This window comes from Balaenoptera musculus, chromosome 2 (assembly GCF_009873245.2).
Source record: "Balaenoptera musculus isolate JJ_BM4_2016_0621 chromosome 2, mBalMus1.pri.v3, whole genome shotgun sequence".
In the NCBI taxonomy this organism is placed as follows: Eukaryota; Metazoa; Chordata; class Mammalia; order Artiodactyla; family Balaenopteridae; genus Balaenoptera; species Balaenoptera musculus.
The window spans coordinates 66,115,700-66,132,400 of record NC_045786.1 but is presented as its reverse complement, the minus strand read 5'-3'; the positions used below and the strand labels follow the sequence as shown (position 1 = coordinate 66,132,400).

The 16,701-nt window shown below is 55.2% G+C and overlaps 1 protein-coding gene across 2 annotated transcripts in view; it reads right to left on the bottom strand.

The window, feature by feature from the left end:
- Window positions 1–16,701, bottom strand: part of ITGA11 (integrin subunit alpha 11) — a 130,220-nt gene continuing 113,519 nt past the window's right edge. For both annotated transcript variants that reach the window (XM_036842087.1, XM_036842088.1), the window contains exons 21-30: window positions 15,409–15,507; window positions 13,756–13,832; window positions 11,921–12,010; window positions 11,033–11,123; window positions 9,637–9,750; window positions 9,348–9,434; window positions 7,589–7,699; window positions 7,395–7,490; window positions 3,976–4,089; window positions 1–3,287 (exon numbers count right to left, since the gene is read on the bottom strand). In XM_036842087.1, the coding sequence (XP_036697982.1) occupies window positions 3,216–3,287; window positions 3,976–4,089; window positions 7,395–7,490; window positions 7,589–7,699; window positions 9,348–9,434; window positions 9,637–9,750; window positions 11,033–11,123; window positions 11,921–12,010; window positions 13,756–13,832; window positions 15,409–15,507 (951 nt within the window). In that variant the 3' untranslated portion in view covers window positions 1–3,215. The remainder of the gene's footprint in view (window positions 3,288–3,975; window positions 4,090–7,394; window positions 7,491–7,588; window positions 7,700–9,347; window positions 9,435–9,636; window positions 9,751–11,032; window positions 11,124–11,920; window positions 12,011–13,755; window positions 13,833–15,408; window positions 15,508–16,701) is intronic.

The following is a 16,701-nucleotide window of genomic DNA, read 5'->3' as shown; positions in this document are numbered from 1 at the left end:
GGTTATGCTTCATGTTAACACTCCTTAGCTCCATCGTAAATAATTACACTTAACTACCAGATAGAGAGCATTGCTAAGAACTCCCATCTATGAACCATAATATGAATTTTCATGTTGATTTGCGGTTGCGTTTTGGACAGCTTGCCACCAAATGCTAAAAATGCTTCAGAGGCTGCTGTTCATCTCCCCCCTGGACATTAGCAAATGTGCCCCCAACTCAAGAACTAGGTGATCTCCTGTAGCAAATTCCACTCTGGAGACTTGCTGCAACGAGAAAGTCTTCTGAACTGCAGGCGGGAGCCAAGTAAACTTGAACAGCATTACGATGACAACACAGTTCCCATTACTCAGCATAGAAGGTCACTTGTGCGTGTAAACCCCTTTTTTGTTGTTCGCTTTCTAGCCTACATATTCACCTGCCTGTTGACCTCAACGCTCAGCACACTGGAGTCGCCAGGGGAACTCTGAAACACAAATGATGCCCTGGCCCCTCTCCCAACCAATTAAGTCTGACTCCCGGGGGTGGGCCCTTGTATAGGTAGCTTTTAAAGCTTCCAGGTGATTCTAATGTGCAGCCAGGCCTGAGAAACGCTGCTCTAGCATGAGGCTTTGCTCCATGTAAAATGTATCTTCTCTGCTTGCCCTAGCAGCACACTTAAGGCCAGTCATGGACATTTATACCTCAGAGCAAATAATTTCAGAAAGGGAGAACTGATAAGAGAGAGAGGAGAGCGACACAGTACAAGGGCTGAAGGCCTTGAAGATACAAACAAGCCTCCCATTTTTTCCACCTTTTGACCATTTAGTTGTTCTTGGTCTAGGGTAGGGGAGGACATGGAGGGACTATGACATCCTGGGGATAAAGGCTGCCTCTGAGTCCAGGGGTTGCAATTCGGTGACCCCTGGGCTGCATCTGACCTGCAGATGCATTTTGTTTGGCCTGCATTGTGGCTGCACATGGCAGATTTTAAAAACGTGAATGCCAATCTCTGAGAGTCTGGTTTCACATAAAAGCATTCTCAGAGTTGACGGTGTTTGACAGAAAGAAGACTTGGTGCCAGATCAAACAATGCACTTTTGGGTGCAGGGTCATGGATTCTCCTTTAGCCAGACTACTCCATTCATGAGGGTAATGACGCAAATGAAATACGATTTTAAAATGTTACCTTCTGATTTTGGTTTCACCATTTGAGAAAAAATATTCCCATAAAGAGTGACGAGTGACTTCATATCAATTCCTTCTAATCCTTCACGAAGCCCTTCTAAGGCTGGGCTAGAATGACAGTCTGGCTTGAGAGACAGCAGTCCTGGGATTAGTCTGGATTTTGCTGTGGAACCTGGGGCTCTCTCTTAACTTCTCTGGTTCTGAGCGTCCTCATCTATGGGGGAACAGGACCAAATAATTTCTAAGATTCTACTGGCTTCTTGGGATTCCAAAGGCATGAGAATAGAATGGAGACAACTAACTTTAAGAGTAGTCTGTGGGTAAAGGTGAAGAAACTAGAAGTCAGGGTTTGAAAGTCAGCACTGAGATGCCAGCCTAGAGAAATCTGGGAGGCCTGAGAGGAAAGAACAGGAACGAAGGAGTAGAAGCTACAGTGACATGTGGGTTTCAACTATCTAAACTGGCCAAAGATGGAACAGGTGGGCTTGGGAGGGAGGGAAAGAGGGAGGGAGTGCTCCATCACTGGAGATGTCCATCCCAGACCAGGCAGCCACTGGGAGGGGATGTTGCAGGGAGCAAAGGGTGGACAAGTCCTTTCCAAACATCTACAGACAATCGGAAAGAAGCAGGGAGCCCCTCATCCACCTCCTGTCCTCAAAGAGTGTGGCTCACTAGGACATGCTCTGCCCACAAAAGGGATGGCAGCCTCTTAGTTGTTTTTAAACACTGTATTTTTAAAAATTTCTTTAAAATATTTACGACAGTAAAGGTCGTACTATGTGACAGGGGACAGATGCCTTTGATGTATCCCCCCTTCATTCCTACCTCAAAACAAGGTTAAGGCATAAATTACTCGGCTGGGCACCAGGCGTGCCTCTTGTCCTCGGGGCGCTGTCATTGGTAGTACCACTTGCTCCATGGGCTGGCAGATCAGACATTTGCCACCAAGGTTGCACAGGCTCCGGGGGTTCCTGCACCGGCTTTATCCAGTGCATTCCAGGGAGGACCCCTCAGCACTGGTCCAGCCCTTCTCCCCCATGGGTGATGGGTGATGGGTGGTTGGAAGGGAGGGATGGGAGGCCGTGAGAGGCTGTGTGTGTGTGTGTGTGTGTGTGTGTGTGTGTGTGTGTGTGTGTGTGTAGGGAGGGGGTGATGCAGGGAGGGGAGGCCCCCCACCTCTACCCCTGCCCACGGCCTGCAGCCTTGCCATCGCATCGGGACAGGCTGCGGTGGAAGACGAAGTGGGAACGTGGAGCCTGGGGATTGCGTCATCCGCCAGGCTCCCAGGAACAAAAGCAGCAGGAGGGGTGGCAGCTGCAGGCCTGCAGCTGCTGAGAGCACGTTGGGAGGGGATGTGGGCGGTGGTCAGTGTGAACACATGGTGGGGATGCGGGAGAGCCCGCCCACCTCCGCATCTTGGTGGGTGCCCAGTCTCCTAGGTCCCAGCTGCCCGTCCATCACAGTCTCCGCGTCCCAGAGTCTGTCTTCATCCAGGCCAACAGCTGTTACCGCTGAGCCCCTCAGGCAGGGGGCGCTCCGGGGACCTATCTCCGGCCTGGGGAAGGGGTGAGGTGACTCGGGAGCCATGGACAGCGTTGGGGTGGGAGGACAGCGCAGAGTGCAGATCTGCTGTCCCATTAGGTCCCACTGGAACTAGAGGCCTGGAGAGGGCAGAGTGGGTTTGCATTTGTAGTCTTCCTCTCTGGGTTTCTTCTGAGCATGGGGTGATGACGAATTTCTAGCACCTTAGTGATGGGGGCAGCAAATGCCCCCACAGAGCCTGGGAGCGGCTTTGGGGTGTACCTTGGGGGGGGTGGTCCCTTTAAATCCCTAGGGATCTGTGTTGGAGGTGCCATGGCTCCCAGTAGGACAGTCCCTCTTAAAACTGATTTGAGTTCCTTTCAGAGGGAGCAGACTTGGTCTCTCAGGAGATGAGGTCAAGTGCAAAGCGAGCCGGTGTCCTCTCCACCCCAGCTCGGTGGGCCACGGGCCTGCACACTGCCTGGGCCCGCGTCCTGGCCCCCATCAACTCACAGCCTCCCCCGGAGCCTCACTCCAACACTTTGGGGGTGGGGTCCAGGCCGGGCTCCCTCCTGCGCTTGGCACTTTTAAAGAAGCCGAGCTGTGGGAAGGCAAAGGGAGAAATCTCAGGTGTGGGCAGGGTGGACAAGGCCTGTCTCCCCTTCCTGCTCTCCCTTCACTCACTCTCTTAAGGCTTCTTTCCTCAGAAGCCTTCCCTGAATGCCCCAGCTCACGCTGCATATCTCCCCTACCACTGCCAGGCTGCACAACGGGCCACTTAATTGGTGACAGGGAGGCTGGAACCAAGTGGATGGAGCCTGTGTCAAGAGGCAAGCAGTCATGCTGTGTGACGCTGCCCGAGTCAACACCCCTCTCTGGGCCTCCTTCACCTCATCTATAATAGGAGGAGGTTGAGACCAGGGGTTCTTAGCCTGAGGCTCAGAGATAGAGAAGGGCTTTGGGGGGACTTCTTAACAGCCTGACATTGCTGGAGAAATTTTGTGGTTGCATGTGCTTGCTTTTTTTCTGATCAGAGGAAGCCTAGCTTTCATCAGGTTCTCAGAGGAACCCACAAAAGGGTTGGAGCCGTAGGCTGAGTACCGTCTGGTGGCCCTAGCCCATCTGCCTGCTGTGGTGAGGAGTCGGTAAGCTCTGGGGAGGAGGCTGGGTGGGCCCCAGCTCCCACGCGGAGGAGAACATGGGGACTGGCTGCAGAGCTCAGAGGCGGAGGCCCCAGGCCCGGACAGCCGGGATGCTGCCCCCCACCCGCACCCTGCGGGGGCCCTCACCTTCCACAGTGCCAGGACCAGCAGCGCCAGCAGCAGGAGGCCCCCCAGGGAGCTGCCCACGATGATCCAGATGGGGATCTGTGAGTCCTCTTGCTTGGAGATCTCAAATGTGATCTGCAAGGTGAGGGGTGAGGCCAGGTCAACAGCGCTACTGTTCTGGGGCCCAGGTGGCAGCCTGGGGTGGTGCAGGAGGGTAGGAGACCGCTGGCACCTGGTGGGAGAGCTGCATCCCCTTCTTCAGGGAGATGCTGAAGGGATGGGTGGCACCAGCCTGCTGAGAGGCCTCAGAGCTCCCAGCCCTGGCGCAGCGGACACCTGACTTAAGTGATCAAGTGATCCCACCTCCTCTTTGAGACGCTTTCTGCCTTGGGCCTGGGGCCGCTCCGCTCTCCCTGCTTTCTCCTTCTACCACATGGGCCACTCTTTCTTGCTCTCTTTGCTGCTTCCTAAATGTTGGTGTGTCTCATGGCTCTGGTGAGCTCGGGGCTGACTTATGGAGTAGGCACCGTGGGCATGGCGCCCAGGGTCCACGGTGCTTTTAGGGGCCCACAGAAATGTTCTAATTTCTTTTAAAGTTAGAATCAAAAAATATAATCTTGTCTGGATTATATTTGTCTTTATACAGACCAAGTCAGAAAATAATACTTTTTTAAAAAAAAATCTTGTTTGTGGAGTAAGGCCCTGAAAGCAAAAGTGCCCAGGGCCGTGAGAGCCCTAACGCAGCCCCTGGGAAGCTCACTCAGTCCTAGGGCCGTAACCATCTTTATGCCTGATGCTTTCACATTGCTACCTTCTACCCGGACTCTCCACTGCATTCCAGACTCATATCCAGCTGTCTCCTCGGCCTGCCTGGCATCTTTGACAGGTCCCCAGATAAACTCCTGATCTCACTCCTCACCCTCAAACCTGTTCCTTCAACGTCCTTCCCCTCAAAGCAAATGGCAGCCTTGTCCTTCCTTGCTCTTGCTTCTTGTATTGGTCACTGACTCTCACTTTCACACCCACGTGGACTCCGGCAAAGTCTATCTGCTCTACCTTTGAAACACCCAGAATGTGGCCACTCCTGCCACCTCCAAGGCTACCTCTTTGGACTGAGCACCCTCATCTTCCACCTGGAGACCGTAGCAGCCGCCTAGCTGCCCCTTCTGCTTGTGTCTCGCCCCCTACAGTCTGTTCTTGGAATAGTAGCCAGAGGCAGGGGATTTTTATTCTCTTCTCTGCTCGGTCCTCCAGGTTTTCCCATCTTACTCAGAGTGAAAAACAGAGTCCTTGTCCTGGCCTGCAAGGCCCTGCACCCTCCGGCCCTGCTTAACTCGCCGGCCTCATCTCCTGCTCTGCCCCTTGCTCTCTCTACTCCAGCCCTCAGCCACCCGGCTGCCAACGCGCCCAGCACACGCCTGCTGCTGGGGCTTTGCATCGCTGTTCCTTCTGCTGCTGGGGCTTCCCCAACCCCCTTCGCTGCATGACACCACTGTATTTCTTCTAGTCTCTGTCTGCTGTCCCCTTATAGGCTTTCCCCAGTCTCCCTGTATAAAATAGCACCCCATCGTCTCCACCCTTACACGCCTGCGTTTTTCTGGGCAGACCTTATCACCACTGACATTGTATGTGTTTATGTTCGTTGACTCTTCCCCACACCCCCGTCTAGAATGTCAGCTCCAGGGAGAGCAGGGGCTTTTTCTATTTTGCTCACTGCTCTATCCTCAGTGCCTGGAACAGCGCCTGGGACGGAGCGGGAGCTCAGTTAACGCGCTGAAAGCCTGAATGAACGCACCCCACGACAGCATGGCGGAGCCCGGCTTGGCCACTGACTCTCTATTCACCTTGAGGCAAGCCTGCTCCCCTTCCGCCTTACCTCACACAGCCTCCGTTTCCATATCTGAAAAATGGACGTGGGGACGCCCCTCACAGTGCTGTGAGGAGTAAGCTGGGTAACGTGGGAAGTGTCTGTTACGGTGCCTGTCACATAGGTAGGGCTCCACCAACAGCAGGTCCCTTCTATGCTCTTTCCATCCCTGAAGGCTGGGACCTGGCTCTGCCTTCCCACACCAGCACCTCGCACAGAGCCAAGGCAACAGGGGCTTAAATTCTGGGTTGCTGGCTTTCTAAGAGAAGTGAGGCATCCAGAGAGTATAAGAGGGGTTTTTGGGGGTGGGAAGTGGGAGTGGAAGGAGAAATCACTTAAACTAGTAAATGACAAATGGACTAGTGTGGAGAAAGGGGTGGTTTGTGTGTGTGCGCGGGGTGTCTGTACCATGCCTCTTCTCGCTGGATTGCCTGGAAAATTCCCACATGTCTCTCAAGATTCAGGTCAAGTGGACCGTCTCCTCCAGAAAGCCTTCCCTGGACATGGCTTGCTCTGACCAACCCCCAAGCCAGCACCTGTGCTCTCCCCCAGACTGCACCCACACTTCGTTGTCCTCGCCCCCTTGTCTGCCTAATTCATCTGGGGGCTGAGCCTGAGTCACAGGATGAACACCCGACAAATGCTGCAGAACGAACAAATAACACGGCTCCTCGGGTGGACCTGCTGAATGCTGCTTCGGGCTTCTGTGCCGGCTCCCCCTCTGCCTGGCACACCCACACGCTGATTGGGATCGACGTTTGTGTTTTATGGAGGTCTGGCTTCCTGACCAGGCCCATTTTGCTCTCCAGCGTCTCCTGGGGTGGGGCTGGTGGGTGACTGCGCATCTGGTACAGGACGCTCACCCGGAGCCCAGGCCAGGGTTGGGGATGTGGCCAGTGGAGGGCAGCAGCGTCCCATGCCCGAGACGCCCGGCTCCTTCCAGAGGAGCCGCCTTTTTTTTCAAGACCCAATTTCTCATTTTCCCAGAGAGCACCACATGGAGGCTTACCCCTTTCCTGGACCCTGATTCAAGCCAGTCTGATGTGCGACAGTCTGGTTTTACTCAATTCAAAAAGAGTTCCGATTCAGAGACAGCTCGAATCCCTCGGTCTTGACAATTTCAGTTCGCAGCAGACTTCATTCATTAGATTTGAGGCACGGATGGATGGGGAGGGGAGGGTTGGCTGGCCGTTCTAGGCTGCCAGCCTGCCAAGACCCAGCCTCGCCGCCCTGAGGCAGGTGGGCAGGCAGGCAGGCCTGGGCGGCACTTCCGTTTCCTCTAGTGTAAAACACGCAGGTGTCCCTCCTTCCTTGTCTCCGGGGGCTGTTGAGGTGCAGCGCTTGGTGCCCCCGAGGGACAGCGCCAATGCCTATTTCTGGCCCTGTGCTCCCCATTTTTGCCCCTAACAGCCTGTTTGTCTTGATTTTCCCTCGCCTCTGATGCTGCACTAACTGCTGGCAGGCCTGTCCATCTCTCTCCTGCAGGGGGAGTAGGAAAACTCTCGGGGAAGGGGCGACCCTTCCCCAAGCTGGCCTGGCCCGGGCCCAGGTCTGCAGGGTTCCCAGTGCTCACCTGGCGGCTGGGATCCTCCTCGCGGAAGATGAAAGGGCTGTGGAACTGCCTCTGCAAGGCTGCGTGGACCGTGATTCTCATCAACTTGTACTTGAGCTGTATAATCAGAGGCCTTGTCAGGTTCTGGCCCCTCCCCCAGGGGAGACGCCCCAGCACCTGCCTCCTCCAGCCTGGCCCCCCGGGGCTCTACTTACTGCTTTTAGGGACCTCAACCACAGGTTCCCCAGCAGATGGAAACTGATTTCCTGGTTGGGGGCCAGCCTCACGTTGCAGTTGATGGAAACTACATCAGCGTTGCTGTGATTCTGAAAGAGAAGGTGGGTCTCAGGGTGAGCAGGGGCTTGGCCACCAGAGAGATGGCTTAGCTGCCCAGCTTGACCAAGTGGGGTTTTGTTCCTGAGGTAGGAGGGGCAGAGGACAAGGAAGAAGGAAGGGGATGGGGGTGGGGGACACATGGGCTGGGGCTGCCAGGGGCTGGCTGGAGGACAAGGTAAGGACGGTATATCCGATGCTCCACTTGAAGTTGTGCATAACTGGGTGTATTTCAGGAACAGAACTTTGGGTCAACGTTAGGGCGCCTATAAATGTCATCACCATGCAAACGCATTAAAGGGAAAATGATAGTATTACTGCAACAGATGCAGAAAAAAGCCTTTTATGAAATCCAACTTCTGTTTATGATAAAAACTCCCAGGGAATGTCCTGAATCTGAATAAGGGTGCTTATTTAAAAAAACCTGTGGTTGGGGCTTCCCTGGTGGCGCAGTGGTTGAGAATCTGCCTGCCAATGCAGGGGACACAGGTTCGAGCCCTGGTCTGGGAAGATCCCACATGCCACGGAGCAACTGGGCCCGTGAGCCACAACTACTGAGCCTGCGCGTCTGGAGCCTGTGCTCCACAACAAGAGAGGCCGCGATAGTGAGAGGCCCGCGCACCGTGATGAAGAGTGGCCCCCACTCGCCGCAACTAGAGAAAGCCCTCGCACAGAAACGAAGGCCCAACACAGCCAAAAATAAATAAATAAATAAATTTATTAAAAAAAAAAAAAGCCTGTGGCAAGTATCACATTTAATAATGAAAAATTAAAAATAATCCCTTTAAAAGCAGGATCAAGACAAGACAGTCATCATTTCTGTTTACCATTGCCCTTATAGCCAGAGCAATAAGACAAGAAAAACAATTTAAAAGGATTGAGTGGTAAAACTAAAACTATCATTACTTGCAGATGATACTGTCCTAATAGAAAACCCAAACAAATCATCAAATAATTAGGATTTATTAGGTTAAACTTATTTGTGTTGCTCCCTCACAGCCACCTCACCCCACCCAAGTTCAAGTCTTCAGTAAAGTGCACTACACTCCAAAGATGCTTTGTGTGAGGCACTTGAAAATGAACAAAATGAAAATAGCTAAGATTTTTATTTGGGTAAGGAATAGTGAAGGCACGCTCAGAAATTGGTATGTGGGGACAGAGGCAGCCCTGGGAACAGAAACCTGGACACTAGCAGGTGTCTTGGGGAGGGCCTCAGGAGTGGGAGCTGGGCTGCCTTCCATCTCTGGGGGCAGGGAGGCCCCAGCTGACGTGGTCAGTGTCTCTAGTACAAGCCCCGTGTGGTCTGGCTCCTTCCTCCTCCCTCTGCTTGTCCGTATCCTACCGGCACTTTTAGGCACAGGGGCAAGTCCACGACCCCTGCTTCTCTACTGGAGGTTGTCTGCTCCACTGCCCCATGTATCCCAGCCTCGCTACCTGGCTTCTTTACACTCAATCCCATGTCTCCTGTGAGATGGCGAGCTCACTAAGGGCAAGAAGTATCTTTTCTTTATTCTGTGTCCTTTCGGTTTGAGGTTGGGACATAGAGGTGCTCAACAAGCTCTTCTGGACAAACTACTGAACAAGGAGCTCAGGCAGCCCCCTCTCCTTGTCCTCGGGGCTCCTGGCACGGGGGACACTCACCAGCTGTGGGGCACGACTCAAGTCCTCCTCCATCGGGGCGTGCCGGTACTCAGTGCTGTTCCCCCAGATGTTACAGGACGTGTTCGCCTGCACGAGGACACACGCAACCAGCCTCACCACCAGCACTGGCAGACTCGGCGTCCCAGACACGGTCGTCTCTCCTCCTCTGCCCAGAGAAGGCCCAGCTGGCCCTGGGCTCGGGAGAAGGAGCTGAGGTCTGGGGACTTGGGGGCACACCTAGGGATATGTTTGTCCCCTTCCCTGTGCTGGCCCCCCGGGACATGGGTACCTGGTCAGCGAAGAAGCCCTTCAGCAGCAGCAGCCGGTTGCCGCCCCTGGTTGCGATGGGAACAGTGAACTTCATCATCACCCCGTGGATGGGGAACAAGCCCAAGTTTTGGATCTGTGGCCAGAGGGGGGGAGGTGTCAGTACACCCAGTTGGGGGGTGGAGGACGAGGCTCACGGGGGCGATCCCCCCAGCCAGGCCCCTTCAAGCCCCCTGGCTTTTTCACTGTAGATGCTCCAAAGCTCTTCCAGATCTTGGCGGGGGGCTACAAGATGAAACTGCATGAAAGCTGAAAGGGATGGGCTCCTGGAGGCTGAGGATGGGTCACTAGGGGGCCACGAGGCTGACAGCAAGGGTTACTTCCCTTTTCACCCTCTCCTGGCTGTGGTGCTGGTGGCCTCCCTGGACAGAGGTCGGGGTGGAGAGGGTGACAGCAATTCCTTTATTGTGAGAAATAATCAGTAACTGATGCAGGATGTAAATAGTGAGTGTGTGCTGGTTCACATTCTAGCCGTGACACATTTGGTGTCAGAGCCACGGTGATCACAAATAGGGCTTTGGAATCAGAAAGCCTGAGCACATAACCTGGGGCTGCCGCCACAGATGAGCTGTGTGGCCTTGGGCAGGTTACTAAATCTCTCTTGGATGAGCCATTGAGGCATCTGCATGTTTCCAGCCATCTACCTGCTCCCAATTCTCACTCAGCAGTTCAGGGCTGGGGAGATCTTGGGGCACATCGTGGCAGAGACTCTAAACTGCTTCCTAATTCTCCTTCTCCCTCCTTCCTTAGTGACAGAAAGCAAGACAAAAAGGCATATTTCCTAGCCTCCCTTACAGCTGAATCACACCGTTTTGGACAATGAGAAGTAACTGGAAGTGCAAGGAACTGCCAAGGAGGTTTCTTAGTAGGCAGGGGTCTGGTCTGCTCTTCTCCCCTTCCTTCTTCCTGGAATGAGAACGTGATGGCTGGAGCTGCAGCCACCTTGGACTATGAGGTGAACTTGATAGGCTGATGATTGCATGTTGAGAATGATGGAACAGACACAAGGAGACCCAATCCCGGATAACTCTGTAAAGCTGCCAACTCTGGACTTCTTTTATGGGAGAGAATAAACCCCAGGGCATTTAGACCACTGTTTTTTTTCATACTTTAAAAATTATAAGCAGCTACACCTAATCTTCACTGACACATCCTCCCAGTTCAGCCCCATAATTTTCCAGATGAGGACTGAGAGCCCCAGAGAGGGGAAGGGACTTGCCTAAAGTCACACAGTGAATGGGTGGCAGGGTTGAAGCTGAACCCCAGGCACTAGCAATGATCCCAGATTCCTCCCCTCCCAGATGGGGGATCCTCAGCTCCTGTCTTTTGCTGTCTGCTTGACTCCCTTCCAGACTAACCTTGAAAACGCAGTTGAAGGGAGGCCCAATGCCATGGTATCTCTCCAGCGAGCTGTTGGGCTTGACCTCGTAGTGGCTCAGGCTGCTGCTCCTGCAGGGACAGAGGACAGGGCTGCCATGAGCTCAGTCAGTGTGGGCTAGATGGATAAACGAATGAAAGAGGGTGTGGGCATGCGCCCGCCTCCCCCTAGACCACAGCAAATACGTTTCCTCTTGTGTCCATTGGGAGTGCTGTGTTGGGAAGGATTCTGAGGCTCAGCAGGAATAAACTCTGAGATCAATTAGCAATGTCTGCCTCGTGTGTGGCCATGAGCCAGAAGAGCAAGTTATTTGCCAACCCTGCCCTCACCTCCTGCCCAGGGGCATGGCCTCTTTTGATCATGAACTTGCCCACTGTGCCCCATTCCAGTCTCTAGTGGTGGCTGTGGGAGGGCCTGAACTTTCTGTCTGTCTGTTGTTACCTTCTGACTTCTCCGCCCTCCTGGGAGCTCTCAGGGGGCACACTGGGGACCACTGGCAGACTGAGGTGGGTGGGCGGTGGGAGCAGTCTGTCCTGCAGGGAGGAGCATTTTCTCACTGATGCTATTTAGAATTGCTAGTGCAAGGTGGTAATGAAATGCAGATGGACTTTTTAGCAGGTTTTACTATTTTAAAATTCCCTGCAGACCATGCCTCCGCTTATAGCCTGCACCTGGGGTGGATACTGCCTGCTGCTCCAGCCCTCCCCCTCCCCCACTGCGGGGAGCTCCCTGGGGACCAGGTCTGTATCTCTTCCTCCCCCATGTTGACACCACCTCCCCGCCATGGACGAGGAGGGTGCACTCTCAGGGGCATACCCAGCTGCATCCCATAGTCCCTCAGCATGAGGGCCCTGGGGCCGCGGCCCACCTGGTGAAGAGCACGTCAGCCTCATACTTGAGGTGCAAGCGCAGGAGGGCCGTGTTGTCTTCCTTGGTGCTCTCTTCCTCGTCACTGTCACTGCAAGGAGAGGCGGCAGCGCCTGTGGTCAGGAAGGGGCAGCCCTCCCTCCACCCAGCTCAGGGCAGCAGGAGGGATCCAAGTCAGGCTGAGAAGGAGCATCCTGGGGCGTCTAGGTCTGCTGCACCAGAGCAGCCAGCCAGGGGGTCATCAGAGGTGTCTCCCGGGAGGGGAAGGGCCGGGGAGGCAGGGGACCTGGAGACCTCAGCTTTCCCTGCCCTCTTTCTGGGTGCAGCACATCTGGGCTGGAGGCTGGGAGGACGGCGCCAGCTTGGTCACAGCAGCCTGTGTGCCCTCCTCATCTGTCAGAGGGGCAAATCCTGTGCTACCTACCCCCCGCCCCCCCCACCGCCCCGGGAGATGACGCCTCCAGGGCAAGGGTCTGCCCAAGAGAGGGGAAGAGCATGAGGAATTCACAGCAGAGCGTTTACTGACCCTTGAGCCGACCCCCCCCAAGCTGACTAGGGGTGGGCCAGCTCCCATGGGGGCTATGCTGACTTGAAAAGGCCGGAGAGTGAAATTCAGAGGCATTAGAGGAAGTTTTGTTGAATATGCTTCCCTTCACTTCTGAGCACCGTGAACTACTGGAGCAGATCATTTAGACATAAAAAAGGTATGATTTCTGCTCATTACATACACTGTTTGATTTCCTTCGGAAACCTTACCCCAGATAGGTGCTTAGTTAGAAAAGGGAGACCGGACACACACAGATGCCCAGTGTCCCCTGCCTACATATGCCTAACTCACAAACACCCGCCAACACCCACACTGCCAAGGACACTGCAGGCAAGGGCGTTCATTGCCCTGTGAGAACAGACTGCTTTCTAAGAGGGAGGCCTTAAGATACCAACACATCTTACAAACTTCGCCTCATGTCAAGTGAGAATTCCACCAGAGTGCACAGTTTGGCTAACTGTACCTGGATACACGCACATGCTGCTGTGTTGATCCCCAGCACTCCTGTGACTGCTGACTGGTTTGCGCATGTGTGTGTGTGTTGGAATGTTGGTGCTCGGTTTGCCTGCAGTGTTTATTTCTCAGTGTGGAGAAGTTCTCAGGAGGGTTTATAAGGCTCCAGAACAGCCAGAATTCCTCCTCGCCTCCGTGTGTTTATTACTGACATGGGCGATTCACGGTGTCAACCTACAGCAAGCTGCCTCAGGGAGGCCTGAGAGACAGACAGACAGACCCACATAGAGTAAGGAAAGGTCTTTTAAAATTGGAAGTTTCCAAGGGGAGAGAAGTGACCAGGACATAAAGAGCAATGGATAAGGAGTAGGAAAACTAGTTAGCTCCCAGCTGTACTATTTACATGCTGTGTGTTGTTGGGAAATTCACTCAACTTCTCTGAGCTTTCCTTTTCTTACCTGTAACTTGGGAGGTGGGGTGGAGTGGGGAATAAGCCCTGCTTTGCGTGTCTTAAGGGGCTGCTGTGAGGACTGACTGAGATATTACATGCATAGTACTTTGTAACTGTAGGGCTTTTAAATAATTGCTATATAAAATGCTGTAGAAAGCTGAGGGTATTATTATTTATATCCAAGCTGCCCAAGAACGAAGAATGGCAGCAGCACAGCGGGCAGCAGGTTGGCCCGCACTTGGGGACTGACCCAGGGCCCACCCAGGCAGGGCAGCGACGGACAAGGCTTGGCGGGGGATTTGGTGTGGGGAGGGGCAGTTCCCAGCAGCAGAACAGGGCCTAGGAGTAGCGAGCAGGGAGGGAGAAGGAGCGGGCAAGCCCTGACCTGCCCGCTGTGAGCTGGATCTCCATGTGGTGCAGGAAGACGGATTTGCTGAACTCGAAATCCAGACGGAAAGCCACCTACAAGGAAGAAGTCGCTGGAGCCGGGCTGGCTGGGAACTGCCTGTCTGAGCACTGCCCACACCAGCCCTGGCCCACCCCTCCCAACCCCTGCCCTTTTGGTGGGCCCTGCTGGCAGGGAATGGCTGGGGGAGGGAGGACCAGGTGCTGGAGTAATGTGAGCTGAGCTCAGGGGCCGTAGCGGGAACGCAGCCAAGGTCAACAGCTCCCCTGCTGGGGCTTCTTGGCTGTGAGGCCAGCCCTCTGCCCCCTCCCTTTTTGTTTTTAACTACAGGCAACCAGAAGGCAGCAAATCCAACTTCAGACTCTTTCTGCAGGAATTTCTGGGGGGCACTTGATGGTGGGAAGGGGAGATGGCCATCAACATGCATCGCAGGAAGTGGGGGCCGGAATCTAGTGATAAGACCCCCTCATGCACCCCCCGTTCTTGCGTGTGAACAGGTGTGAGGCCTGGAGAAGGGTGAAGGCTGTCCCGGGCTGCCCAGAGGCTAGTCACACACACCTGTCTCCTTGTCCAGCGGCCCTCCCACTGCTCTGACGGCCCAGGTCCTGGTGCTTCCCTTGGCCTTCACCCAGGAGTAGGGCCTGGGTCCCCTGACTGTGCCCTTTGACATCTGACCCTCTTTGCTACCTTCTGCCCCACCTGGTGGCGCTCCTGGGGCTTTGCACAGACCTCTCGTGCTCTTCCCAGGTCTGACCCTCACAGGGTTTCCCAAGGAGACCTGGTGGCAGGGGTGGGGTGCGGTGGGTGGGGAATGGCTACTTCCTGAGCGGCTGCAGGGTCGGGTGGGGAAGCTTGGGCTGTGTGCTGCTCCCCCTGGGTCTTCACCCAAGAGCTCCTGGGTGCGTCAGCGCCTCACCTCAAAACCCACAATCTTGACTTTTGTCGCACTGGGGAGGTATTTTTGTCAGGAGCCCTAACCCCTTCCCCCTCTCCTCCCCTTCCCCCAGCCTTGCAGACCTTGCTCCTGGGAATACACTGCTGCTCTCTAGGTGGCCCCTGCCTCAAGCGCCCCTCTGTCTGGTTCCCGCTCTACAAGCAGCTCGGCCTCAGTCAGGTCTTCTCTTGCTCTAGAACCTTCAGGGGCTGCCTACTGCCCGGGGGTGATGGGCAAACGTCCCCACAGTCTGGAGTCTACCTCTCCCATCCCTACACTCTTTTCACATGTACTTTTAAGCACATGGTAGGTGCTCAAGAAACGTTCATTTTTCTTCCCATCTCTCCCCAGGCACAGCACCATGACAGAGGCTGGACATTTTAAAAACGGGTTAGGATAAAGGACAGTGGGGTAAATGGCCAAGAGGAGGTGGGAGAGTGGTGGGTGGGAGTGGTAGGATTGCCCCTGAGGTGAGGGTCCTGGTGCTCTCCTGGGGTGCGCTGTCAGCCCTGGGGATGGCTGGCTAATTAGGTCACTTGAAGGTCATTTCATGGGAGAAAAAACTAACCTGCTTAAAAGGCGCCCTCAGGCCTCTCCATCCCTCCCCAGTCGTCCGCTCTGTTCCCTTCCACTTCTCTTGCCTGCCCTGTGCCTCCCCGACCCACCCCGGTCCCTCCCCACACCACCCCAGCCCCAACCTTGGCCTTGGCCCGGAAGAAGGGGTAGCTGACGTTGCAGACTTTCTTGTGGAGCCTCTTCTCCTCGTTCACACACTCGATGCTGCCGTCCGAGTCGTCCTGGGGCGATGGGGGCATCACGGGCACCAGTTAGGTGGGGCCCGAGACCCAGGTGTGGGGGGCCACCCTTGCCCCCAGCCCCCCAACTGCCCAGGCTGAAGCTGCAGCACAGGCCGCAGATCCTGGGACCACAGGGGCCCTGGAGGCTCGGGTGCAGCTTGGCTCTGGGTGCAGAAAGCATGGTGGGGGCCCGGTGCAGGGGCGGGAGACTGGCTCAGCGGTGCCGGGTCGTGGAGAGAGTGGGCAGGCGCTCACATATATGCTTTGTCATCCTCTCTGGATCAATCCCAGAGGCGGGACTTATCATCCAGCTTACAGGTGGGGTCACTGAGCCCCAGAGACGGGAGGCGACTAGCGCAGACCACCAGCAAGGGGCTTCCTCTGCTCGAGGTCCCTTTGTTGGAGGGTAGGGGGCGGGGAGAGGAAGGAGGGTGTGCTGAGCTCCAGCTGTGAGCATCTCCTGGGCTGGGGATGGACGGCGGGGCGGTGAAGGAGCCAGGCTGCAGGCTAGCCCTACACACACCACCTGCCACGTGTGTGTGCTCACGCGCCTGTGTGTGTGTACGGATACGGCCTTTCACAGAACACGTTTCCAAAGCCCTTCTGTGTCACAGAAACAAAATTCCATGATTCCTTCCCCCTAGGGTTATGAACAGGCACGAGATTGGTCTTGGAAAGTCAGGGCCAGGGAAGCAGGAAGAGATGGATGCAGGTTTGGGGCTCAGTTTCCCCTAAATACCCTAAAGCCAAACAGACACAAAACCTCTGGGAGGAGAGGCCTTTGAAAGACCATCAGGTGGGCTGGTCGTCTTCACTCTGGGCTGTGGAACAGGACCCGGGCCCGACAGAGGGACTGACTTTGCACTGACAGCCCCTCCTTCAGGTCCTCTGCAGTGAACTTGAAGTCTGTTTGAGGACACTGGGGGCCCCCCGAGGGGGAAGGGAGGACACGGCAGGCAGCCCCCCTCTTTTCTCGGGGGCCTCACTCCACTCAGCTTCCCCTTCTGGCTATAGGAACAGCGTGTGTGTGTGTGTGCGTGCATGCGTGCGTGTGTGTGTGTGCGTGTGTGTGCGTGTGCGTCTGAGGAGGGGCCCGTCCTGCCTCTCCCCAGTCCAGTGAGGAAGGGGTGGTGGAGGTGAGGACAGAAGGGCCCTGCTGGCTCTCCTATGCTGCCCCCCAGGCTCCAGGCGGAC